Consider the following 25,762-nt stretch of genomic DNA (forward strand, 5'->3'; position numbering starts at 1 on the left):
GTGGTCTACTGTACATAAGTCAGAATTTAAATCTGATGAAATGGGAATGTTTTTTTCAGCAAGATATAATCCCCCCCTCCCCCACATTGAACAGCTGGTTTTCCAATAAAACCTGCCAGCTACAGCGGTCCAGTACCCGCGTGCAGAGCGGCATGCTTGGATGCCGCCTACGCTGTCATGTGACCTTCTGCTTACCTGGGCAGTTTAATAAAAACAGATGCGTAGCCGTGCTACTTTGCCTGATTTTGAACATAATTGAAGCTCTCCCAGCCGCTGACTGTGACCCGTCCTCCAACGATGGGGAATATCAGAGCATTTCGAGGAGAGATGCCCAGATTTCCGTGGCTGTGGTTTCAGCAAAGGAAGCCTGTAATTAAATGCCAAATGCACAGCAAAGACCAGCATGTAACAGTCCACTAGCTGCTGAAGATGACCCACCCGTAGCTGGGATGAAGTCAATCCCACTCTGTCCCTCAGACCCAGCCTATTCGAACACGGTGACATCAAATGCTTGTTCTCCTGAGCTGCACTGGTAGGAATCAACAGGAGGTTTGGCCTTCTGCTCCGTCATACAGACATCTTGTACTGAGCAGAAGTTATTAGCGTCTATAGTCTTGTTTCTACCAATGCGGTAATGGTGGTGGACTTTTTCCCAATCAGGCACTGGTTCCACTTGTTTCCACCGTAAAAAAAAAAGGCCCTGGGCCAGAAAAATGGCTCCAGCACGGTACCACAGAAAAACTGGGCTCAGAATGTGGCACCATAATGTCAGCAATAGTGTGACTGGCTATGGCATCCAAACCTTCCATATTCCCTGAAAGTTCAATCCATAACTGATTAGTTAGTCTAAAAACGGCGGCGACAGTGAAACGTCTTGCCAGCTCATTAGCAGAATAAGTTTACATCGGTTTTTTATTCTGAGGAAAAAAAGTGGTAAAAATAAACTAACACACAGAGACTGGGGAACCTTTTCGGAGACAATGTTGTAAAATAGCATAAAATAGTATGGATTGTATATGCTGAAAATAAGATGAACTTTTTTGCATAAATGATGCAGCATTACATTGTGTTTTTTTTATTCTGTGAAAAATGGAAGATCAATCTGCTGGCCAGATTTAATAATTAATTATAAATATGTTTAACAAAAACATATGAGTATGTCACAGGTTGAATAAATAAAATGTTGTGGCGTTCGAGTGGCAAAGAGATCATGAGGCTGAATACAAAGATTAGTTTTTAGCAGACTCTTCTATTGTGCAATCCTCAAAATGATTAGTGTTTGTTTAGACAAGCCATATTGTTCAGGATGTTTATTGAACTTGCGGTAAGAGCTCAGGACTGCTCAAGAAGGTCCTGTTTTTGGTAGCACCATGAAACTCAACTTCAGTGCTCTTTAGACCAATCAGGCACAACCTGCCAACCCAATAGATTGTAACGTGTATTTAAAACTTTTCTTTAGCCTCTAACTTTTAGATGGACTTAAAAATTTTTATTTCATCCCATCCTTATACTCACAAGGCTCATGAATGACAACCGATCGCTCAACAGTTTCTTCACATGTCAAATGTAGCCACAGAGGGATGTCTGTTCTGTAATGTATCGAAATGCTGATCATGATGCTTCACATCTTGAGTCTGAGATGGTGTGTCAGTGGATTTAGTCATTTTGTCAAGCAGTGGGTCATCTTTCAGATCTGACATGCAGCCATGACCTGAAACTGGCCTCTGCTGCCCAACACTTGCACTGTCATTCGCCAAGTGTGAAGTCTCACGCACCAAGCAGTGCTTCGGGAAGCAGATTCCAACTACAGGGGACTCTGAGTCAGAAAGTCTATGCTGAATTGTATCAGTGGGCTGTGACATTGATTGTGGCTTTCTTACTGCAATATGGTCTGCAGGCCACAGATGTGTGACCAGCCTAAGAATTGACGCTGAGTGCTCCAGAGGTGTGATCTGCATTAAGATTGCTGTATCCCTATATGTCCAAACACTGAAACAACAGAGCCAAGTGAACTGCCACACAAACCTTTATGCCTCATTGGCGCTAATGCTTCTGTAGACAAATTATTAGAAGCACTTGGGTATGTAACTGATTTTGTGGATGCATTATGATGAATATTTAGTTGTTGTGGAATTATGGCTCTGACAGTACAGGGCACAGGCTGGGGGAAGCGCTTTTGCTGCAGACGACTTGCTGGAGTCATCGTGCTCCATTTATGATGACCCTCCACGTTGACCAAGCTCTTGCAATCGGTTCTGGGTCAATGCCCAGTGCAGTCAACTGCTCTGTTCTGCTTTGTGGTACCTGGTAGCCCGTCAGAAGTCTGTGGAGGTGTGGTGGAGGAAAGTAATTTGGGTGCTGTGCAGTGCCATGGTCTTCCTAGCCTTGGCCGTGAAGGGAGCCGCCCTCCCCTGTCCTACACTCTCTCCATGTTGCCTCCCATAGTTTTTTTTCCCCAGAAGTTTGCAGGCTTGGTAGCTCCCTTAATCTGCCATATCTTGTTTTGTCATGTTCTACTTGTGAAAGGGTGAGGAAACTAGGGTTCTTTGGAGCAATGGCCTGTGGGCCACTGGCATTCTCAGTGGTGGAGCCCCCTTTGCCAGCTCGTCCTGATGTGTTGGTGGCACAGTCAATCAGATTGAAACAAATGAACTGTCAGGCATGACGCTGGGGTAATTGTTCATATGGAAATTGAATTGCTGTCATCACAGGAGCTTCCTAAGCAGTTTAGAATTTTTTTTCTTCCCTCCACTTACTTTTGCTTGGGGCTAATTTAGAGAGCTGAGGCATTCCATGATTCATACAGAACAATGTGTGTCCCCCCTTCCCCCCAACCCTCCTTTTCATTTTAATTTGGCTGGAGCACGTAGGGGTTTAGATGTAGGAAACGTTGGTTTATGCTGACTGTACTTGTCGCTCTCACCTCTTTTGTGCCATTTTCTGGTATATTCTTTATCAGGGCTGAACAGAACACCCCAGCTGGGGGAGCTGATGACTGAGTAGCTGCTGTACGATCACCCTCTAGGCCACAGGTGCCCGAGTCGGACTGGGGTTGGATCTTACTGGATAGCAGGCTTGAATCATAAGGTTGCCAGTTGTGCCCCTTTGGATTAAGTCGCTTAACCTGAGCTGGCCCGAAACGCGGCATGTTGGTAAATGCAGTTTATCAGCGGATGACCTCGACCAGCATTTTACAAAGTGCATTAGGCAATACCGACGTAAAAATGCTCCGACAGAATTCCCCGCAGCCGCATAAAAAGCAGCCTCGTGCTTGTTCCGTTTCCTCTGGCGGATCCATTATCTTTAGCTCGCACGCTGCTCCAAAGTGCCCCATCAGCTCCAAGACCAATGACTCACGGCCGTTTCGGCGGACGCCTCGTGGGTGACAGCGCACACTTCCTCCTGTGGTAGGGTGATATTTCGCAGGCGGCCGCTTTGTCTTTTTTGAGTGAGAGGTACCACTGTGACCAGGGTGGGGCAGGGATGGGACCAGAGGGCAAGAGGAAGCTTTCTTTCGACAGACAAATGCCGGAGAAGGTATGTGGCGGTTCTGTCGTGTTTTCCAGGTTCGCTGGTAATCGGTTGCCACGCTCTGCTTGTGCAAACATGCCATGATTACCTAGGGTGGGCCAGCAAGTTGAACGAGCCCGCACCGTCGGCACTGTCGAAACAAAAATAATTATAAGACACACCTCTCCAGGCCTCAGGTTTCAGGCCTGTGCAGCTGGGCCCTTTGTCCATGCTCCTTTTAGGTTGAACTATATGAGGATTAAAGGTGAACTGCTTCACTTTCTCACGGCCATTGAGGCAGATATCTTTTGGTGCTTTGTCACTTTGAGATTCCGCTCTTCCATTCCTTGTTAGGGCTTGGCCGGACTCATCGTCATGTGTTTCTAGCCATTAGGGGCTTCATTAGTGAGGCCTGGAAACGTGGCAGCTAAATTTAGCAAAGTTTGTTTATTTCGAGGAGCATGCAGGTCCCATCTGGGGAGCCTCCTGTGAGATCTTGCTGAGGAGAGCCAGAGACACCCAGAGGGATGGCTCTGGGGATCCCAAACCACGGGAGTCACCACCATCCTCAAGCCCTTTAATTTTCTTTGACGTCAGTCCTTTGGATCGGAACGTGCTTGGGGATAAGGGCAGCGTTCCTGCCAGGAGCAAACACACTTCTTTAGCATTCCACATATCTCTCCAGTCTTTGTGAGAGGTGGCTTGGAGACCAGGTTAGGAGGTTCAGGTGTTATCCTATAGGAAGAGCTTTAAGATCTTCACGTGAATTATGCTTAAAAGCTAATAAATGTGTAATGTGGCAAAAAATGCAAGAAAAAAAACTACTATTGTAGGTAGGTAAGGGGCACACGCTGGTTACAGTACGTTGCCACACCCACTACACGATGAACCACCTCAGGGATGAGAAGCTGAGTGCAGTGGGTGATACCTCAGCATCACACTAGTTCGAATGGACCAGTGTGAGTTTTTTCCCCCAGTGGTTGGAGTGCCAATCCTGCAACCACCCTCCAAATTTCCATGTAAGTTGGAGGACCTCCTTACAGGGCTGGATGAAGATTAACGTCATACTCGGGCCAAAGCAATTGCAGGTTAAGAGCTTTGCTCAAGGGCCCAACAGAGTAGGATCACTCTGGCCATTCACAGGATTCAAACCAGCAACCTTCCAATTGCTGGCACAGATCCCTAGCGTCAGAGCCACCACTCTATATATATATATTACAAATAAAAATAAATAACTGTCAATAAATGCAAAGGGGCCCAAAGGGTGACTGTACAATCAGTCCACTATCCACATGAATCTCTTGAGGTGGGGTAGAGGTGGAAGTGTCCATAATAAGAGTTACAATGTCAAATGAGAAGTTAGCAGTGGATGGCCTATGATGGAATGGGTATTGAGATCTGTCTGCAGCTGCATAGCAGACATCTCTGCGGGGTGTGTGCACATGTTTGTGTGCCGATGTAGCCTCATGGTCTCTGGTTGATTATATGTCTAGCCTTCTGAAACGAAGGATCTGACCACGTCTGTTTGGCAGGATGCAATATACAGCAACAACAGCCTTTTCATCTATGGCGGAAAGAAAATATGGTGACTTTTCAAATCAATGTTGCGATCCAAGATATATTTTTATGACATTCTGGGTTTTGTTGTCGTCCCCTCCACCCCCCAAAACTCAAGAGGTTGTTTTTTCAGCTGTTTTCAAAGTTAACATTTTGGGAAATTCCATAATGCCCGTAACCTGTATGTAACGTCTTAAGAATCATTTTATAATCTATTTTAATGTGAAAAGTAGCCAACGCATCGAAAGACACATTGTAATGAATCATTGCATAGACTTTAACTTCCCCTTTCGGTTTCTTCACAGAAATGGCATCTTGGACTCTGGCAGCCCTACTACTGTCTCTCTCCACAGTCTGCTGTGAGAGATACAAGGAATTTGTCACTCTCACCCCCATCAACAATGTGGTGCAGGATCCGCGCACAGGCCGTATCTACCTAGGGGCCGTCAATGCCATCTACCAACTGAACTCTTCATTGGAGAGGGAGAAAGTGTTAACTACGGGTCCCAAGAAAGATGATCGCCAATGCACACCACCCATTCAGTCGTCTTGTGCACATGCAAAGGACACAAACAACACAAACAAGCTTCTACTGGTTAACAGTGCCAATGGCTCGCTCATAGTCTGTGGAAGCCTGTTCAGGGGTCTCTGTTCTCTGTGGAACCTCAGCAATGTTGAGCATCAGATCTACTACAATGACAACAAGGGTGAGAAGACTTATGTGGCCAGCATTGAGGAGACGGTGTCTGTGGTAGGCGTGATGGCAAACTTTGTCAAAGACTCTGAGACCCTGCCTGTCTTTGTGGTGGGGAAAGGTTACGGAAGCCAGGACAGCTCCAAGCTGATCAGCACGCGCATCTTGCAGGACTATAATGACTGGGTCATCTTTGAAAACATCGTGGATGCTTCTGGTGTGCAGGCCACCCCCTTCATCACAAAGTACTTGCACAATTTTCGTTACTCCTTCAAGGAAAATGGGTTTTTGTACTTCTTCTTCACCCGTACAAGGGGAGAATCAGACAACAAGAACTACACCTTCATCTCACGGCTGTGCGAGAATGACCAAAACTACTATTCTTACATTGAACTTCAGCTCAACTGTAGCCAAGACAACAAGTACAATAAAGTGCAGACAGCCTACATTTCCTCGGCTGGGGAGGAACTGGCCAGAAATTTGAGTGCGTCTGGTCAATATGGTGTCGTCGAGTCAATGGACAAGGTTCTGTTTGTGGTGTCCAGCACCGATGGGGACGAAAGCCGTTCAGCACTCTGCATGTACCCTCTGAATGCCATCAATGACCGATTCAAGGAGATCCTTCGTGCCTGCTATTTACAGCAAGGATATGACAATAACAAAATAGCTGTTGATTCACCATACTCAGCTCGTCCATCTTCATTTTGTTCTTTAAATATGGTGAGGGGTCATTTCACTACGGGGTATTTCTGTAGATTCTGAAATGAAATGATAGGCTACTACCTGTTTCTAAGATTCAGTAGAAATCCAACAGTTAATATGTTCCCAAAAGTTTACTGATGAGTTTATGACCTTCAAATAAGACATGTCTTCATAAGTGTAGCCGAAAATGCTAGACTGCCGAAGTTTGTTTTAAATACTCGTGTTTCTGTGCCCATCAGCAAGACAAGTGGTCACAATTCAATTGCGGCGCCGACTTCCTCCCTTCACCCTTGGCCAGCGCACAACCCCTCGCTCTGACTTCTGAAGCCTTCTACAAAACAGACGACCTACTCACGGCTGTGGCGGTTGCCGTGGAGAACCAGCATACCGTGGCATTTCTGGGAACCAGCAATGGAGAGGTGAAAAAGGTGAGCAGAGTAAGGTGCTCCATCACAGTCCTGTGCCAGGTGCACTGGGCGGTTTGCAGAATCGGGTCAGTTTGCAAGGTGAGGTCTTGAGTCCCTTTCTATTAAGGGTTCCCATTAAGAGATAATTAGAGAACAAACATCAGAATGTTTACCTCCTGGAGATTCTGGTTTTCCTGACCCACTTCTCTGCACCTTTCAGCTGCACCTGCCTGGCAGCTCAAAGGACTACCAGACTATTACTGTATCCAACTCTGGTGATATGGTCAACAAGCACCTCTTATTTGACACAAACTACACTCACCTGTACATCACCACCAGAAAGAAGGTACAGTTCCAAAAAAACAGACTTTTTCAATTTAATTTCATTTATGTTGTAATTAAGTATGTGATCAACACTTTTGGCTGTGTGGCAGATCTCCAAGGTGCCAGTGCAGGTATGCCATCTAAAGAAGGACTGCCAGTCCTGCATGGCCCTGAGGGACCCATACTGTGGCTGGTGTGTGCTTGAGGGCAGGTAGGGAACTGTTCATCACTGGCAATCACTCTGCTTTTGACTTTACAGAGTAGTAAGACAATGAACTTTTATCCATGTGATAATCACCTATGTTCCTTCTTCAAGGCATTGTTTTAAAGCAGGAAACTAAACTTTGAAGATCTGATCTACTCTTTATGGCATCTGTGTGTAGCAGGATAGCATTGCTGTAGTAGTAGTTGTTGTAGTTGTTGCTTGTTGTTGTTGGGGAACAGGAAGTGGCTGAGATGGAGAGGGCTGGAGCAGGGTGTCTGACTGCTGTCATGCCCCATTTAGGTGCACCCGGAAATCTGACTGTGAGAGAGCAGGGGAGCCTGCTCATTGGCTGTGGAGTCCCACCAACCAGTGTGTGGAGGTTGAGTCTTTTCAGCCACCTAACCTCAGCTGCAAAAAGACGAAACAGGTACAATGGAACCGTTAAGAGTTAGCCATGTTCCAGTTAGCTTGGACTAATACATTATACACACTATAACTTTATTTATATATGTGTAATGTCCTCTACTACTTGGGCATGGTTAACATAGTGTTCTGCTTCTTTTATTCACTGCCCATTCAAATCTATCTAGCCAGAAACAAAATGAATATTATGGGAAATCCTGTGTTTACGAAAAAGAGACTTTTCTAATGGTTACTATGTGCCATTAGAGTAAAAAAAACGTTATGCTGGACTTTTATCATAATGTACATGTTGGTAAATATATGTGCACATAACAGGCTCAGTCTTTCCTTCCTTTTTTAGGTGGAAATCACTATGAAAAAAGATTCTTTCCCTAGAGTCAACTCGAATGACCATGTTATGTGCAAATTTGGGAGTTCTGAAAGTCCTGCGACGATCAAGGAAGAGCAGCAGAAATCAGTGGTCACCTGTGAGGCCCCTGTTCTCGGCAAAATAACAAGCACTCCTGAAAATCCTGGTGAGTTGCTCAGCGCTGAGGCTCAGCGGAGAGCATGTGTCGATGGAGACCCCCCCCCCCCCCGCATCATGTTCTATAATTGTGTCCACCTGTGTGCTGTTAAGATTTCATGGAAGTGCCGGTGACCATCTTCGCAAAAGGCCAAGTGGAGCTCACCTCGAAGCACTTCACGTTCTATGACTGCAGAGCGGCCCCGAGGCGGGTGGAGAACATGCCGTGAGTGCGCCACCCTCAGGGTGGAGGACGAAATGTCACCCTTGTATTTGTCCACACCAACCTTTTTTAACACAAGCTCATGAAAATGAAGCCTTCACAGAATTCCTGGTGCATGACTGATTCAGTAATTGAATATCTCCACCTAACACAGTTTTCTTCCAAATCTGTCCCCACACTGCCTTTCATTTTGATTAAATGAACAGGAGTCATTCTTGCATAATTTTCCAGGAGCTTTCTGGGTGCTCTAAGGCTGATGTATGCGTTTCAGTGTTTTTCCAGTATCTTGATTTAATCTGTCCCCACACCCTTGTCTACACTGGATGAATGGATAGATCTTCAAAATAAATTCATAAAATGCTTATTTGATGATCTCTGACTGCTTTCTTTGTAGGTGTATTTCTTGTGTGACTAGTTTATGGCAATGTCAGTGGAACACTCAGGATTTCACCTGTAGTGACAGTGACGATCGGCAGGGCACGTACATTATCAAACCTGGCGAGGTGAGAAATGAGAGATGGGGGCCTTGGTCACTTCACAGGGGTAGCTGGGCCTTCTAACAAAAGGGACTGATGTTATTGCTTTTGTCCAGGATTCAAAATGTCCACGGTTCGAGAAGCCAGAACCTAATTTGATCTCAGTAGGAATGAAAACCCCCATTACTTTCACAGGAGTTAATCTCGATGCGAGCAAGGTAAACTGATGGCATCATTACTCAAGAATATTTACTGCGTCGCGGAAAGTGGAATTTATTTGAAACTGGCATCATTTGTTTCTAGAATTCCCTAACACTGAGTGATTTAACAATTTTTTGGCACTTTTTCAGGATTCAGCCTTTAAGATTAGCACGGAGCTCATGAAACCTATGGAGGAAGAGGTCAAACTTATAAACAATAAGTACAAGTTCAGTGGACACGAGGTCAGTGTTTCCCAGAATATGCATTCTACTGGTTACCCTTACGGTAGCCTGACCCCAGTGAGCTTGGGGACTTTAAAAAGTGATGCAGAAAACAGGGCATATTAGTTTGAAATTGTTATATATACAGGCAATTCTCCACTGACATAAGTAATGTGTTTCATAAACACTTGCACAAGTCAAACTTAAAAATCGGATTTATCTTTTTATACCACGTAAGGTACCGTATAGCAAAAATCACATAAGCCAAAAATATACTGGTAACGTACCGAAGAATACACATTAAAGAAATTAAATGAGAAAGCATAAATTTACTTATGGGCATGTCACCTTTTTGTATTATCGCTTCCACAAACTGTATGTATCTTGGATTCTTATTGTGTCCAGATATAATGAAGTCGGTTTTACGCAAGTCAAGAGCTGCCTGCATTGTCCTTTTGGGAAGCGTTTTGTTTTGTGGGGCACTTTCAGCTTCAGAGTGTCTGTGTGATGGCTATCTACCAGGCATTGTGGGTTGAAACATTGCTTGCTGTATAAATTGGCTCTTCGTTTCCATCGCCAGTTCACCCGATTTCTCATGTGGTGTCGCTGTAAAAGCCGCCCTGACAGACTCCCCTTTTCTGTGCTCTCAGCCATCTGCTCCTGGTCCCTGTTTGACCTCCTGGTTTTTACTGAGTGATGTCACATACTCAAAGGACAGCCATATTTACCTCGATCTACGTAAAGCCCAGTAAATGCCCAGGAAAAAAAATAGACCTTGCATTTCAGAAGAGAAACCAAGATATCTGATGCACAGTGGAACGTAGGCTCATTCTTGTGTTCCTCTGTGTCTCTTCACCACAGACAATGTAGCTAATTGTGTAATTTTAAGCAATACAGTGGTTAACTGGTAATTTTTTCAGCATGCAGATTTCCATAATTCACGTGGCACCTGCATATTCTGCAAGGGCTTTGGCCAATCATATAGCACATTTCCAAAGGGTACTTTCTCCACAATTAGCAAAAGGAGCCCCCACCCTCTATGAGAACTGCAAGAGCCTGCACAGAGTCTCAACCCCCCTCGTTTGTGCGAGTTGCATGCAGGCCGAAAAGGAGGGAGAAAAAAAGTTTACCATGTTTCTCAGGTCCGACTGGGACCATACTGAAACAGTCTGAGATTGCAGCACCCCCTTATGGACACTGCATATGTTTTGGGTTAAACCCTTTTCAACAATAAGCTAAATGGCTTCCAGAAGCAATGCTTTTAAAAATATTTAAGGCCTTGTCCACACGTACATGGGTATTTTTAAAAACTGTTTTTCTTGTCTACACATCGACACTGAAAACAGTGTTTCTGAAAATCTTCACCCTAGACGGAGTGTTACGAAAGCTGCTTTCAGTGACGTAAACGCAGTTTGTGTGTGGATGACAGGCCAAAATGTATAGAAAAAGCTGTTTTAAAAAATTCCCGTGTACGTTTGGACAAGGCCAAAAACTTCCATTTCCACTCTGCTTTTTAATGATGTATTCCATGGTGCTTTGAAAATGTATGTGCATTACCAGCTCCAGCCATTTGTAATTCTAATATTTTGTTTTTTGTTCTCTTGTGTAGTTTACCTACGGCACAACACAGACCGTTAACATACTGTTTTACATCATGGGTATAAATTCAGGAAAGAAGATTGACAGTCAATTAAACGGTATGTCCAAGTTATGATCGCACCCACATTTTTGCAGCCATCTACAAAATAAGTATCAGGAATAGAAGGCATCCTTTGTAGTGGCCCTGTGTAAAACTTTTGACCTGTGATTCTTGGCCTATGATTTCACCAAGCTTTTCGCGTCTGTCCCACAGTGACCCTCTACAACTGTTCAAAGGGTCGTGAAGACTGTAGCTTGTGTAAGAGTGCTGACCCTAAATACGACTGCGTCTGGTGTACCAAGACCAGTTCTTGTTTGTACAGACAACTTTGCCCCAGTGGTGACCAGCCAGACTGCCCTGGTCCCACAATTACAGAAGTAAGTTTCTGAAGCTCACCCACTGAGTTCTCATGCATACAGAAATATGTATTTTCTGACCTCAGAATCCGGCAGATAATTCCTAGACTGTTCATGTTGTTTTAGTTTGTGCTGATGTGAATGTCATAATTCGTTCTTTAGATCGTCCCTCGGTATGGGCCTTTAGATGGTGGGATTTCGGTTACTATTAAAGGATCCAACCTGGGCATCAAGAAGGAGGATATCGATACCATCTCTGTGGCGGGTATCCCCTGTGTGCACCAGCAAGAGAAATACTCGGTGTCCACAAGGTACCTCTCAGCACCTGCTCACCTATCTGTGGCGGATGGAGAAGGAGCTCGTTCGGACCATGTTCTGCATAGATCCCTAGATGGGAAGCAAAGCAGACCATTCAATATCTGAATGTCTACTGTACTTATCTGTACCTTAATGTAACCGGCTGCTCATCCCGTTTCAGCGTGGTGTGCGAGATAGGGAGTAAGAGCACAGCCAACTCGGGTCATGTGGAGGTTCATGTGAAAGGAGGGAAGTTTGGAAGGTCACAGGTTCTTTTCACATACAGGGTAAGAGGCCATCATAGGGCCTAGCAGCATGTAGATTTTGCATGTTCTTTCCATGCTGATATGGTGATTCCGTTGCACTCTCTGATTTACCCCTCTGACACAGTCCAAAGACATGCTATGGTGAACTGAAGTTGCCAAATTGTCCACTGGGGTGAATGTGCATGTGAATGTTCTGTGGACCTTGCGATGGCTTGGCGCCCCATCCTGGGTTATCGGTTCTGTTTGCAAGTGTTTTTGATCTCTTTTTCTCACTGGCTTTTGTAAAGCATTCTCATGGAATAGTCTAAATGCCATCTCCCCCACTCCCTCAAACCCTGTAGGATCCTGAACCTGACAAGATTGAGCCACTCCAGGGCCCACTAGCAGGGGGGACAGTTATCACCATATCTGGAACAGATTTGGACACAGGCAGCAAGGAGGACCTCCACATTTCTATAGGTGGTGCTCCCTGCACTGTGTAAGTGTGCATCTTGGCACTAAAGGGGTTATTCTCCTCCAGTAGCGCCTGTGATGACGATTGGCTTTTCACAAAGGGGTGTTCAACATGGTGCAAAAAAAAAGCAGTAATGAAAAAATATGAGTGTGTCCACTTCACAGAAAGGGGCTTTTTATAACAGTATTTTCTTTGTGATGACTCAGTGTGCCCTGCCATATAATAAATTCATGTCCCTATTCACAGTGAGACATTCAACAAAACAATTACATGTAAAACTGGCAAGTATGACCCAGATGTCCCATCTGACGACCTGTTGGTCCAAGTCCGTTATGGAAAGACCACCACAAAGCAGGTTAAGTCGTTCAGGTTCTTACAGAACCCCAAAGTAGACGGCCTTTACCCAGAAGAGAGTTTTTATTGGTGAGTCCCTGTTGTATCATTGACTACTTAATGTGTTTGACCCAGTAGGAGAAGTCATTGAAAAAAATTGTGGAGACAAATTAAAAATAATTGGAATTGTTGTAAATGCATCAGCTGCTAGTAGGATCACTTTGAATGAAACCTTCGCAAGATATCCAAAATAAGGATTGTGTTTATATGGCTTGAAGTGTTAGGCTCTTGAAGTGTGCTCTTCTGCTGGTTTCAGCGGTGGGAGGAAGATTGAGGCGAAAGGCTCTAGATTTGCTCCTATCCAGAAAGCCAAAATGGTGGTGGAAGTCAAGCACTCAACCAGTAGCAGCCCAGTGGAGGTATGTGTACAGTGAAGATGATGAAATTACCATCTGTAGCAGAATACAAACACTGGGTAATGAAGTTGTGAATACTGACACCTGATAGGACAGACCGATATCAAGGTTACAGCCTTGGATTATACCCTTCACTGAAATGTCTGAACACATCATGATAGCAGTGAATCAAGTGTCCAATTCCCCTTTCAGTATGAACAAGAGGCCTTCAGCAGAAATGATACGACACTTCGCTTCTTCTCCCCAACTGTGAACAAGACCGAGGACATCCAGTCCTGCAGAACCTACATAGTTTTGGATAATATCAGGACTGAAATGACCAAGTTTAAATACCATAGTGATCCTATTTTTGATGAGCTTCAAAGGAAGAAAATAACAGAAAACAGTATCATATCTGTCACGGTAAGCAAGACATTCAAAGAAGTTACCTCAGTCATCACTGTCTCCATCGTGCTCTTTCCTGTAAATTTGGATTTTGTTTACGTTGCCTTAGGATTACTTCCTCCTTTGCCTATGCAGGGCAGCGGTTTTGCCAGGGCAATGACTGCTGAGGAGGCAGAAGCCTTTTTGGGAGATGCCAAATGTGTGGTCAACACCTTGCAGGATGACAAATTGTTCCTAGAGGCCCCAACCTCTCCCCCAACATTACGTTCCAAGAGGCCCAAGAGAGACACCAGTTCAGACCAGCTGGAGCTCATGGTGAGCAACTGTGCTGCCTTTGAGCATTAAATGTATCAAGCACACTTCAGTGAGATTAAACACGACGTCTGAATCTCTTCTGAATGCAAGTTTAACTGGTAGTCTACTCATGCCTTGGATTTTTGGTTTCCTTTCAGATCATATTTGGTAAAGGCGAATGGATAGTCGGTTCGGTCGAATATGGAGGGAGAACAGATGTTCCTTTGGAGATCATCATTCCTGCCGTGATCACTCCCATGCTGATTATAATCATAATTGCTGTCTACTGCTATAGGTAAGAGATTTAGTTTCATATTTCTGACCCTGAATGTGCTTGTGTGCACTTGAGTGTGCATTCACATGCATGTCCTGTACAGGAGGAAAAGCCAGCAGGCTGAAAGAGAGTATGAAAAGGTGAAGCACCAGCTGGAGAACCTGGAGGAGAGCGTTCGTGACCGCTGCAAGAAAGAGTTCACAGGTCTCTCAATTATACATATTTCGAGTTTAAATTTTAAAGCTCAGTCTCCTTATTTTCCAAAGGTCATAGCCAATTGTCATCAACAATATTCAAGCAAAGCAATTGTCTGGCAATGCTTTACACTAACTGCACCTTCATAATGCCTTTATAATGCATTCATAGAACATTCAGGGCACCTTCATAATGCATTCATAGTCATAAGCAGCATGTAAGTGTACCTTAGGATGCAACAGCTTTAATGTATTAATAACCAACATTATATGAATATATGATATTAAAGTATGTTACAGATGTCATATCTTGTTCATTGAAAGTGTTATGAATGTAATGCTTTAAGACAGGTTAAAGTACATATGTTCTGTGAATGCATTATACATACACTTCGAAGGTGCAGTTAATGTAAAGCAAATGTCCTCTCAGTTGTGGGGTTTAATTATTGGACCGTTATGCCTTTCAGATCTCATGATTGAAATGGACGAGCATACCAGTGACCTCAGTGAGGGTCGCATCCCCTTCTTGGACTACAAGACGTACACGGACCGCGTCTTCTTCCTGCCCTCTAAGGATGGTGCCAAAGATGTCATGATTACGGGCAAGCTGGACATCCCTGAGGGAAGGAGGGCCACTGTGACACAGGCCCTTAACCAGTTCTCCAACCTGCTGAACAGCAAGCCCTTCCTCATCAATGTGAGCCCAAAACCATCCATGTTATTCTTGAGCAAAGTGATGCCTAATCAAAGAGTTTCAAGTCGTGAGTATTTTTCTTGGCTGTATCATTGTTACAAAGACATTGGGCATGACTTCATTTGCTGCCTTGCCAGTTTATTCGCACCCTGGAGTCTCGGCCAGACTTCAACGCCCGGGCCAGGGGATACTTTGCCTCCTTACTCACGGTGGCATTGCACGGTAAGCTGGAGTACTACACGGACATCATGAGGACTCTGCTGCTCGAACTCATGGAGCAGTATGTCCGCAGCAAGAACCCCAAGCTAATGTTGCGCAGGTGAGGCATGTTGCAATAAGGGACCTATGCACTCAGAATCAACATGCTCTACTCTTCCTGTTGGTGGCTCTTGAATCATGATGTCTATTACTGCCCCACCCCCATAGATCAGAGACTGTGGTTGAGCGAATGCTGTGCAACTGGATGTCCATCTGCCTTTATCAATTCCTAAAGGTGAGGGAAATGTATGACCAAAGGTTCTAAAAGACAAATATGGAAACCTTCAGTTTCTTCTCTCTGAATTATTTCCTTCTGTTATTACGGCAATTTTAGCAGGATTATACAGGATTAGTCGTGGCTGAAACAGAATAAGTTGCTTCACATGAAGTCGCAGGCTAAGTTTGGTCTGGAGAGCAGCTCATGAAGTTGCTGCGATCAGCTTGGTTGTCACTCACTCCGCATTTGTGCTGTTTGTGTGGGCAGGACTCTGCAGGGGAGCCTCTGTACAAGCTGTTCAAGGCCATCAAGCACCAGGTGGAGAAGGGCCCCATCGATGCGGTGGTGAAGAAGGCCAAGTACACACTGAACGATACTGGTCTCCTGGGGGACGATGTGGAGTACTGCCCATTGGTAAGCGAGGGCCAAGAGAGCCATGTTCTCTTGCAGTGTTCTCTTTATGTATGTATCCCCAGGTCACCTCGGTGAAATACTTGAAAGCATCAAAATGCTTTAAGGTTGCATGATGGGAGGAAGGCAAAGGTGGAAATTTCAGGTTCAGAAAGTACAAATCCAGACCAGGATTTTATTTCAACCAAACAGTTGAGTGTAAAGAGTCACAATCACAGAGTACTCTGAAACAAAATATTAGTCTGAATTTGTACTTTCTGGAACTGAACTTTCAACCTCTGGATGAATGCCTTAGAGGGGATCAGGCCCAAAACCTACTGATAATTACTGTCTCTCCAATTAGACTCTGCAGGTGCTGGTACATGGAGAGGGGCCGGACGTCACCCTGGTGAAGGTGCTCAACTGCGATACCATCTCCCAGGTGAAGGAGAAGATCATCGACCAGGTGTATAAAAACCTGCCCTACTCTCAGAGACCCATGATGGAGAGTGTAACACTTGGTGAGGACTTCATAAATCAATGAATAAGAAATCTTTGGATTATCTGGAATAATATGTAATTACTCACTGTTGCTATAAGTACAGCTACAACTTAAATGGGCTCAGTGGTGAATTGTAGTATCAGAGTGACTGGGCTATATATTTTATACTTTCTTGAGACGGTATTTCTTCCCACTATAGAATGGCGCCCTGGCTCCACTGGACAGATCTTATCTGACCTGGACTTGACATCCCAGAAAGAAGGTAGATGGAGAAGAATGAACACTTTGGCACACTATAATGTGAGTAACAGAACAAGATATTGGTACTTTGATTCTGGCAGAAATGGCTGCTTTGCGTCTGCACCACACGCAGATCTGACCTGAAGCCTGTGTTTCAGGTGCGGGACAATGCAACCCTGGTCTTGTCCAGGGTCCTTCATCCACTACAGTCTTTTGAGCAGCATCAGGACAGCCACGAAGAGAGTGAGTGGTCACTTTGCACATTTGTTTCCTTCTTACCCCATTTACCAACACCAGTTGACTTGTTTTCTGCACCCTTTTCTTCCTGCATCCGCTTCTCCAGCAAATAATTTGCTGGATGACGACAAAGTTTTCCACTTGGTGCGGTCAACGGACGATCTGGATGAGGTCAAGAAAGGCAGCAAGGAAAAGTCAATGACCAAAGCCATCACCGAGCTTTATCTCACACGGTTGCTCTCTGTGAAGGTCAGATTTCTTGATACATTGGACTACTGAAGCCTGTGCAATGGTTACAAAACTGTTAATGTAGGTACTCTTTTTTTCAAATTGTACTTAAACTTAAATGATATCTGTGGGGGGATGGGGGCTGTGCAGTGGGTAGAGCTGTTGCCTCATACCTCTGAGACCAGGGTTCAAGTTTCCCCATGGCTCTATGGAGTTTGTAGGTTTTCCTCCAGGTACCCCAGTCTCCCCCTTCCACAATACAAAAACAACCCTGCAGTGGGTTGGCACCCTATCCTGGGTTGTTCCCTGGCTTGTGCCTGTAGCATCCAGAATAGGCTCCAGATCCCCTGTGACCCTGAATAGGACAAGCGAGTATGGATGGATGGATGGGTATCTATAAGGATGCAAAACCAAACCAAGTTTTCTACAGTCATTTGGTGTTCGGAAAGGATCGTTAGGATGAGGTGTGTCCTCTTGTGGCTTTGACTTTGTGTGTGACATGCATGTGCCTCATTTGTGTATTTCAGGGCACCTTGCAGAAGTTCGTGGACGACTTCTTCCGCGGCGTCCTGTGTTCAGGGGCAGTGGTGCCCCCGGCTGTTAAGTACTTCTTTGATTTCTTGGATGAGCAGGCACAGAAGCATGACAACGTGGACGATGAGACAATCCACATCTGGAAGACTAACAGGTATGCCACCTGAGCATCTGGCGAGCGAGAGCATGCAGGCATGTGCGGGCATTTCTATAAATATTCAGTTCTTCCTGCTTAGTGTCCCCTCTGAAAGCCTGGTGAATGTTTCCATCGCATTGCTAGGGAAAAGCAGATGTAAATGTAATGCTCTGATATCCCATCTGTGTCATAGTCCTTTGCCATTGATTGACAGATGCTACCGGGGGTGGGGGTGCAGACCCAAACATGTTAACATTCTGCACATGGGTGACGAACCGTGCAATTATGCCACAGCTGGCTCACTGATGCCTTAGTTTGCTATTAAATATGGATATGTGTTGTACTGCTTAACAGACAGCATAATTACGTCCCTAGCTAATTTATTAGGAGCAGTCTTTGTTTGTTTACCTCTCTTGGTATCAAAATCAGACGTGACTTAGAACACTCATTTCAGAGTTTCCATTGCTAAATGAATATGTGATCAATGTACCAGTTTCATACTTGGATGATTTATAATACATTTTATATAGATATTGCATTCAGTACGTGTTCCCTGACTCGCAGTCCTCCAGATTGTGGGGCTGTTAACCATAGCTGCATGCCTGTAGATCTGAGTGCTGAAAAACCGAAATGGCATATTGATTGATGCGGAATGATCTCAAAGATGATGCAACAAGACGTTGTCCATGATGAGTGTAACAGGTGTGACATTCCTGTTGGTTATTAGCAGAGTAGACGTCAATGTGTGGTCGTTGTAAAGACGAGTCCCTCTTGTTGGCAGCTTGCCTCTGAGGTTCTGGGTTAACATCCTGAAGAACCCCCACTTCATCTTCGACGTCCACGTATCCGAAGTGGTGGATGCCTCGCTGTCGGTCATCGCCCAGACCTTTATGGACGCCTGCACCAAAAGCGAACACAAGCTGAGCCGGGTGAGTGGGAGCTGCCAGACAGTGTTGAAGTTGCATCAGGTTGATGGGGGTGAAACAGATGGTAGTCTCCTGAGCTGAAATGTCATTTCAGAACCTTAATCCCATTGTCACACTGGCTGTGCTTGCAGGACTCTCCAAGTAACAAATTACTCTATGCAAAGGAAATCTCCACATACAAGAAAATGGTGGATGAGTAAGTGCCGTCTATATTATCCATCAGTTATCCCATCTGTGTAACAGTCGTTCATGAATATTTAATATTTTTAGCAATACTAATGTATGTTATCTTTGTAGATACTACAGGGGCATCAGGCAAATGATATCCGTCAGTGACCAAGACATGAATACCCACCTGGCAGAGGTGTCACGGGTGAGAGAGTCTTCTGAAATTTGGTCGAATGTTTTTTTTTTTTGTGCACGGCTATGGTGTTCATTGCAGTCTTAACTTGACAACCCGAGAAATAGATTAAAATGGAACAAAAAACAAAAGTAAGTTTGTCTGCCTTGTTTTGGGGAGTCTTGCTGATGCGTCCCGGATGAGCTTCTGCAGCCAGTTCCCTCTCATGTCTTTCAGTCGCACACTGACAAACTCAATACCCAAGTGGCCCTGCACCAGCTCTACCAGTATGCAAGCAAATACTACGATGTGGTACGTGTCTTACCCAGCATCCAGTCAGCGTTTTATTTGAACACCTGGATCCGAGTCTCAGCTATGGGTCTGCGGTGAAACATAAAGTCTCTCCCTTGTCTGTAGATCATTACCTCCCTGGATGAGGACCCCGCAGCTCAGAATAAACAGCTGACCCTGCGCCTGCAGCAGATAGCTGCCGCGCTGGAGAACAAAGTGACTGATCTGTAACCTCCGAGGGAGGCCGGCAAGCAGATGCGGTTCAGTATCGCCGGTGTTAATGTGGGGTTTATTTCACGAGAGGAGGGGGCTACTCCGTGCTCTGAAAAAGAGTGCACAATTAAATGTCCGCCGTCACCTGCACACAGCCATCAGAAGGACCAGAGGTAGTGCTTACAAGACCAAGATGAACTGAAAGCAATGACATTTGTCTCATAAAACAAAAAAAAATAATCCTGCCAATGACAGCAGCCAGTGCCAAGACACAACTGAATTCTCAACTGTCTGTGGGGTCCGCCGCAGACCCTGCGCCAGATCATGTTAACAGGTGGAGATCACCAGTTCTCAGCCATCTCCATGGCGACTTGGCCTACGAAATAAGCCCTGCATTAATCATGAGCTTTGATGATAATCAGATGTTCAATTTCTTCTTGTGTAGAAATGTTTAATAATAGTATTGTATATTTTTTATTGTATTCTTTATTCAGAAAGCTTTATAAGAAGTAATTCACTTTTTAAATTGACAGCCATTTTAGTTTAATTGTATTTTTACAAGTAAATACAGGGGGATGCAGAGAATGGATGGAAATGTATGTTACCTATAGAGCCTCTACCACCGTTGGCAGACACGGGCAGTACCCCCCCCCCCCGCCCCCCAGAATCATGTGTTGGAAAAATGTAGTTAAAACTGCAAGACTGAAATGTGGCTGGCTAGTATTCAGTGCAGTTGGTTTTAATTCATCCAATATACTGTCATTTTTTTATTGAGTTATTTGTTCTTTGTGCCTGCTAAGAGATGCCTGTTCCATAACATCTTAGATGAGGTGTTTTTGAGGACAGGTATTGCTGGGAATTTATTGCTTTTTAAATTTCCCTTTCTATAACAAAACAATACAAAAAGCACACCAGAGTCATTTTAGTTTTTATATATATTTTGTACAGTCCTTAGTGAAAGATGTTTCTGGACCAATTGTATTGCAGAGATGAAACATTTAGAATATACTGCAGAGTGTAACTAGAATCTATGTGAACTATCCACAATCTCAAATCCATTTATATAGCCTTAGCATTAAATCTTCATGCAAGCCAGACCTAAGGGTTTGCTAAAGCACATGATAAAAATATCAGGTGTCATTTTTTCACACTAATAGATATGAAATTTGATTCTGGTAGCTATAATTCATTATATATGCATTGATTACTCATCATGCAAATGCCAGATTCTGTGAGACACAGGTGGAATTGCAGGTCAGTTTGATATCTGCTATAACACATTGTTAAAAACTGTTAGTGTGTCATATGTTCAGCACTGGCTTGTTTTAAAGGCGCAGGAATTCTACACTGAAATAAGGTACTGCAGCACAAACTCAATTTTCCTTTTTTAAAAAAAAAAAAAAAAAAACTCAAATCTACTAAAGTGTGTGTATATATGGTCCACAAAGCCCACTCCAGAATTTGAGTATAATCAGGTTCCTGTTTTTTATTTTTTAAAATATATGTGGTGGCAACTCAAACGTAACGTATTAATTTCCTTACACGAATTAGCGCATTCAGTGGTTAATGCTTAGTGGTATTGACTGTTATGTCTGTTAACAAAATGTGCTTTCACCTCAGAGAACAATGCACCATCGTAGTGGATATAAATGATTATGCTTATCAATAACGAGATGAGTAACCGAATGGTACTTCAGATTATTTATTGCAAAGCTGTCACCCCCTATAAGCTATCAGTTCTGGGATTGGACTGGTGCTTTAAGATCAGTGATCACTATCTGAACCCATATAGAACATAATATCACTTTGAAATCATTATAGCACCAACAAATTATCACAGCTGATTTCATATTTGAGATGTGCAACAATTTGGCTATTGCAGCTGAATGCTAACACATTTTAGCATTAGCATAATGTTGGGCCTCAAGTTTGAGATCAGCCGTCGTCTGCCTGCAGAGTAGACTTTAGAGCCAGTGGCTGCACTACAGGGAGGATCTCTGCACTGTGAGGATTTACACTAGCAGTTGATTTTGATCTTAATCACCTTTCTTCAAAAAAAAAAAAAAAACACACCAATGTCAGTTGTTTACCAGTCAGCCCAGTGCTGATAGCTCAGTACGAAGCTTCTGCCTTTTTTAAACCAAACTGTGCCTTATAACTTCTATTCGTGATGATACCATTTTTATGGTGACAAGGGTGCAGCAAGGTTGATGTTGACATTCTGCCAACAACTACTGCGGCGGTCTTGTGCCAATATGTGTGACAAGCTTGACAAGCTGAATGCCTAAAAAAAAAAAAACACGCAGAGTTTTCTACATAGGTGAGCTATGAGTTAGTGCTGAATGTTCGTTAGCTTCTTATGGGTTTGAAGGTTAAGGCAACAACTTAAAAACCCAGATTATTACTCAAGTGAAAATTCGTGTTTTTCCTCTTCCTGTGTTACAAAAATAGAATCTTGTTTTACATATTGTACACACGTATGTATGAAATACATGTAAGAAATGTGCATCTGTATTCTTACCTTACTGCTGTGCAGTTATTTTTTATTTTCCATTATCCTAACATATAGACATTGTAAAACTTGCTGTCCCTGTATTCCAGTTGTACAAGCCTATGCATTTAAATACCCAGGGTTAGGTTTGTTGTGCCGGTGGTCTATCTTTCCTTGTTAGTGCGGGTTGGGGGACATGAAGAATACCACTGTTTATTCATAGGCATCACTGAAGAGGTACGCTACACCTGATTTGTCCACAGTGGAATATGGATAGTGGTTTCTCTTTCTTAATGTGTGTGTGTGTGTATGTGCGTGTGTATATGTGGTTTTTCCTTGAGCTGTATGTACAAAGTCGGCTCGTACTTCCCTAGGTATCCTGGCACCCCTACAGTAATGCACCTCCCCCCCCCCCCAACACAATATCCAACAGCTGTAAACTATCACCAAGTCTAACTGACCAACATTTTGTATTTGGTGAATCTTAAAATAAAATATAAAAAACGAATTGTATTTTAATGTAAACTATTTCATATATTTAAGACCTCTAGCAATGCCTGGAAGCTCTGTAAAGAAATACTCATTAAACCACTAACAGCTTCTAAAAATAAATTTGAAAAAGGGGGGGGGGAGAGATAAAGTACCTCCTCTTGTCTCATTTCCCAACAAACCTCGAAGCATTGGAAGGGGTATCAAAGAGCTCCCTGATTCCCAAGAAAGCCCCGCTATATACACACTGATTAGCGCCAGATATGCACATAGAAATTGACTTCAAGGGTGGCAGCAATGCCGGCATAATTACATTCCATTATCAAAATCCCCACTTGTTAAACAAACGCTGAGATGTTTTTCTTTTAACCAAGAATCAAGTTTAAATTTTTTTTTTTAGATGAATTCCTACCGAGGGGTTTTGGGGAACCACAATGGCGGAACACGTTAAATACCATGCAGTCGGCCTAATGCGACGTCTTGCCGAGAAACTCCGGCTCCTCCCTCTGTGACGGTGGAGATGAAACCCGCGCGGTCTATATCCACGTGCACCTGCGCACGGCAGCGACGCCCCCTGCAGGTCGGCGGTGGCCGCACCTCCTGACGCGAAGCTGCTTTTGATAGTAGCTACCCCCAGGAGAGGAAGTACACAGTACACACAGCTCAAGGATGCGATGGGCACCTTTTCAAGGGACGTGCTCAAAGGGTGGCGGCGGCTGGGGGGGGCAGGTTGCGATAAATAATTCACCCGCCGATCAGTAAACAGATGTTACAAGGCTTCTGCATGTCGAACTGCTTCCTTGTTTTAGACAAAGATATTGATCTAAGCCACAGCTTCACGTCGGTGTCTGTCTGGTGTGAGTCGCCGCAGATGGTTTGAAATCGTTACTAATTAAAATTAAAAGCTAACTGGAGATGTGTTACGCGCGCAGTCTGAAATATAAGCAGTGCTTTGGGTAATAAGCCCATTAAGGATCGTAAGGTTTCGTTCCTGCAGCATAATTTGTTCCTTTTTTAAATTACGGTGATCCAGTTGATGATAATGCATGAGTCTTAATTTGTGCTCTGAAAACAATTTCTGTTTGACATACTTGACTAAATGAGGAGAAAAAAATAAAATAAAATCTGCCCCCATTGGCAGCAGTAAGTACACAAAAAATAGATTACTTTGAGACTGCTGCCATGTTTAGTGCTGTAGTTATTTATGAAACACACTTCATTCTCCTTGGAGACGGCACTGGACTACGGCAGGGTAAAGTCACATTTTGAAAAGGGCGAGACGACTGATCGGTTTTCAATTAACTTCTCGCCACGGCGTGGTAGCTGGGTTCAGAGCGTTATCCTAACGCAAACTGCCAAACTGGGCGTTTTTCCTGAGTTACTTAAGATGGGGTTAGGCAAAGGAGAGAGCCAGCTGGTCCCAGTTTATAAAATTTGACACAGCCGCAAAAAACAACAGCAGGTCTAAAAAGCCAAGTGCTCATAAACTGCTATTTATATGTATTTTTTCCCTAGAAAACTTGGAATGGCTTACTCTGAACTAAGCTGTCTGGCAATCAAGCCTGTCAGACACTAGGTTATTATAAGTTTGTTAAATGGGCATGTTTTTATTGCATTTGCTAGATTTCGTTATGTGTTAAGTTTATTTATTCAGCAGATGCTTATATCTAAAGTGAAGCATGGTTAGGAAAGCAGGACCAGCTCGTTTTTGGTGTAACTGGGAGTTGAGGGCTTTGCTGAAGGACCCAACAGTGAAATCACTCAGCCAATCAGGGGATTTGATCTGCCGACCTGCTGCTCATAGGTGGCGTTACTTGCTGAGTCATACACTGCTCAGACAGCTGACCTTACATGTCTGAATTCAAAGAAATTGGGGTTGCAGATGTCATTTACCACACCAAGTTTTCGTATTTGCCAGGCAGAGCAGATTAACTATCAGGATTTTGCAGATTAGTTGAGGAAACACCTATAGGACAACCTGGGCCCCTGTTTGGAGGCTAATGATATTCCAAGTAGGATTTGTAGGGGGGGGAAGGAGCTGGGAGGGAGCAAAAATGTGGACTGTCTGGCAGTGAGCTGGGAGGGAGCAAAAACATGGTGTGCTGATGGTCTCCGAGGACCGGATTGCGAAACACGGCTTTAAATTACTAGGGTTCCCTCTTTGTCCTTGCAAGTGTTTGTCAAAAAAAGTTAACAACCATCTGACTACAGTTTTGCTAATACCAGTCTTCATACATCCAAAGTTTCACTGATATTGTCTGAACGTTTCCTTACAGTGATGTAAATATCAATCTTTCTCCAACCAAATGTTGAGAGATCACAGCTCTTGCCTATGGTTTGAGGAGCAGCACACAGGGTCTTAGTGGTACACATTTTTTGGTAGACTCTTTCCAAAGCGACAAACTTCATAAGGCAGAATCTGGAGTAACTAGGGGTCAGGAACCTCGCTCAAGGGCTAACCCTGGGATTAGAGCCAGCAACCTTCTTACCACAAACACCCATGAAAATATTACTCCTTTAAGCTAGATTCAAACCAGAAACCTAATGATGCCCACATCTTTCTGCTATAGCCCCCCACTCTACCACATAAGCTATCAAAGGATGTTGTACAATTTACAACAATATTCTACCCTTTAAATCCTATCACAACCAGCAGATTGCAGACTTGAGTTTGTTCAGTGGGTCCTACATCATCCCAAGCCCAGAGTGAAAGATACTCAAACCCACTGTTTTATGGAGGTTCCTGGGGTGCAGGGACCATTTGAGAGTAAGAATGTGCCATCCCAGCACGTCCCACCCTCTGTTTCTCTGGATCCGGCTCCCGTTCCCAGTATAACAAGGTCATGGAACTGGCAACGTGACCAGATTCACACGGCGCCGGTCCCTGGCATTAGAAGGAAAATGACATCACGCAACTGCGAAGTGCCATTCTCAGTCACCGTGAGCATTATTTAATATTCATAACATCCAGAGGACAATCGTGCACAGTTGATTGTGACCAGTTCAAACGTCTTCTATTGTATTGCTTTGAATTATATAAGCTTCTCCTTACAGGAAATTGAGAAGATGGATTATTGAAAAGAAAAAAAACCCCACTAAGCTCAGGTACAGCAATACAATCTCCCCACCTGCGCTACTTAGGTTATTGAAACGCGGAGACAATTGCATTGGGCCGTGTAAAAGAGTCACGCCATGGAAGCGTAGGACGACAAGATGGGAAT

General features: G+C 44.0%; 1 protein-coding gene across 2 annotated transcripts in view; it reads left to right on the top strand.

The window, feature by feature from the left end:
• Nucleotides 1-22,565, top strand: part of LOC111833234 (plexin-B2) — a 68,764-nt gene extending 46,199 nt beyond the window's left edge. For both annotated transcript variants that reach the window (XM_023791282.2, XM_023791283.2), the window contains exons 2-36: nt 5,373-6,481; nt 6,703-6,891; nt 7,091-7,216; nt 7,305-7,405; nt 7,700-7,826; nt 8,163-8,337; nt 8,442-8,553; nt 8,945-9,053; nt 9,143-9,244; nt 9,377-9,469; nt 11,058-11,145; nt 11,301-11,464; nt 11,606-11,754; nt 11,922-12,027; nt 12,348-12,484; nt 12,707-12,883; nt 13,110-13,212; nt 13,402-13,611; nt 13,729-13,908; nt 14,046-14,182; nt 14,265-14,365; nt 14,823-15,052; nt 15,187-15,368; nt 15,476-15,542; nt 15,792-15,938; nt 16,279-16,435; nt 16,616-16,716; nt 16,815-16,899; nt 17,000-17,142; nt 17,649-17,809; nt 18,573-18,720; nt 18,849-18,913; nt 19,015-19,090; nt 19,295-19,369; nt 19,475-22,565. In XM_023791282.2, the coding sequence (XP_023647050.2) occupies nt 5,373-6,481; nt 6,703-6,891; nt 7,091-7,216; nt 7,305-7,405; nt 7,700-7,826; nt 8,163-8,337; nt 8,442-8,553; nt 8,945-9,053; nt 9,143-9,244; nt 9,377-9,469; nt 11,058-11,145; nt 11,301-11,464; nt 11,606-11,754; nt 11,922-12,027; nt 12,348-12,484; nt 12,707-12,883; nt 13,110-13,212; nt 13,402-13,611; nt 13,729-13,908; nt 14,046-14,182; nt 14,265-14,365; nt 14,823-15,052; nt 15,187-15,368; nt 15,476-15,542; nt 15,792-15,938; nt 16,279-16,435; nt 16,616-16,716; nt 16,815-16,899; nt 17,000-17,142; nt 17,649-17,809; nt 18,573-18,720; nt 18,849-18,913; nt 19,015-19,090; nt 19,295-19,369; nt 19,475-19,579 (5,537 nt within the window). In that variant the 3' untranslated portion in view covers nt 19,580-22,565. The remainder of the gene's footprint in view (nt 1-5,372; nt 6,482-6,702; nt 6,892-7,090; nt 7,217-7,304; nt 7,406-7,699; nt 7,827-8,162; nt 8,338-8,441; nt 8,554-8,944; nt 9,054-9,142; nt 9,245-9,376; nt 9,470-11,057; nt 11,146-11,300; nt 11,465-11,605; nt 11,755-11,921; nt 12,028-12,347; nt 12,485-12,706; nt 12,884-13,109; nt 13,213-13,401; nt 13,612-13,728; nt 13,909-14,045; nt 14,183-14,264; nt 14,366-14,822; nt 15,053-15,186; nt 15,369-15,475; nt 15,543-15,791; nt 15,939-16,278; nt 16,436-16,615; nt 16,717-16,814; nt 16,900-16,999; nt 17,143-17,648; nt 17,810-18,572; nt 18,721-18,848; nt 18,914-19,014; nt 19,091-19,294; nt 19,370-19,474) is intronic.
• Nucleotides 22,566-25,762: the final 3,197 nt, after the last annotated feature.

Source organism: Paramormyrops kingsleyae, chromosome 1, assembly GCF_048594095.1.
Source record: "Paramormyrops kingsleyae isolate MSU_618 chromosome 1, PKINGS_0.4, whole genome shotgun sequence".
NCBI classification, from domain to species: Eukaryota; Metazoa; Chordata; class Actinopteri; order Osteoglossiformes; family Mormyridae; genus Paramormyrops; species Paramormyrops kingsleyae.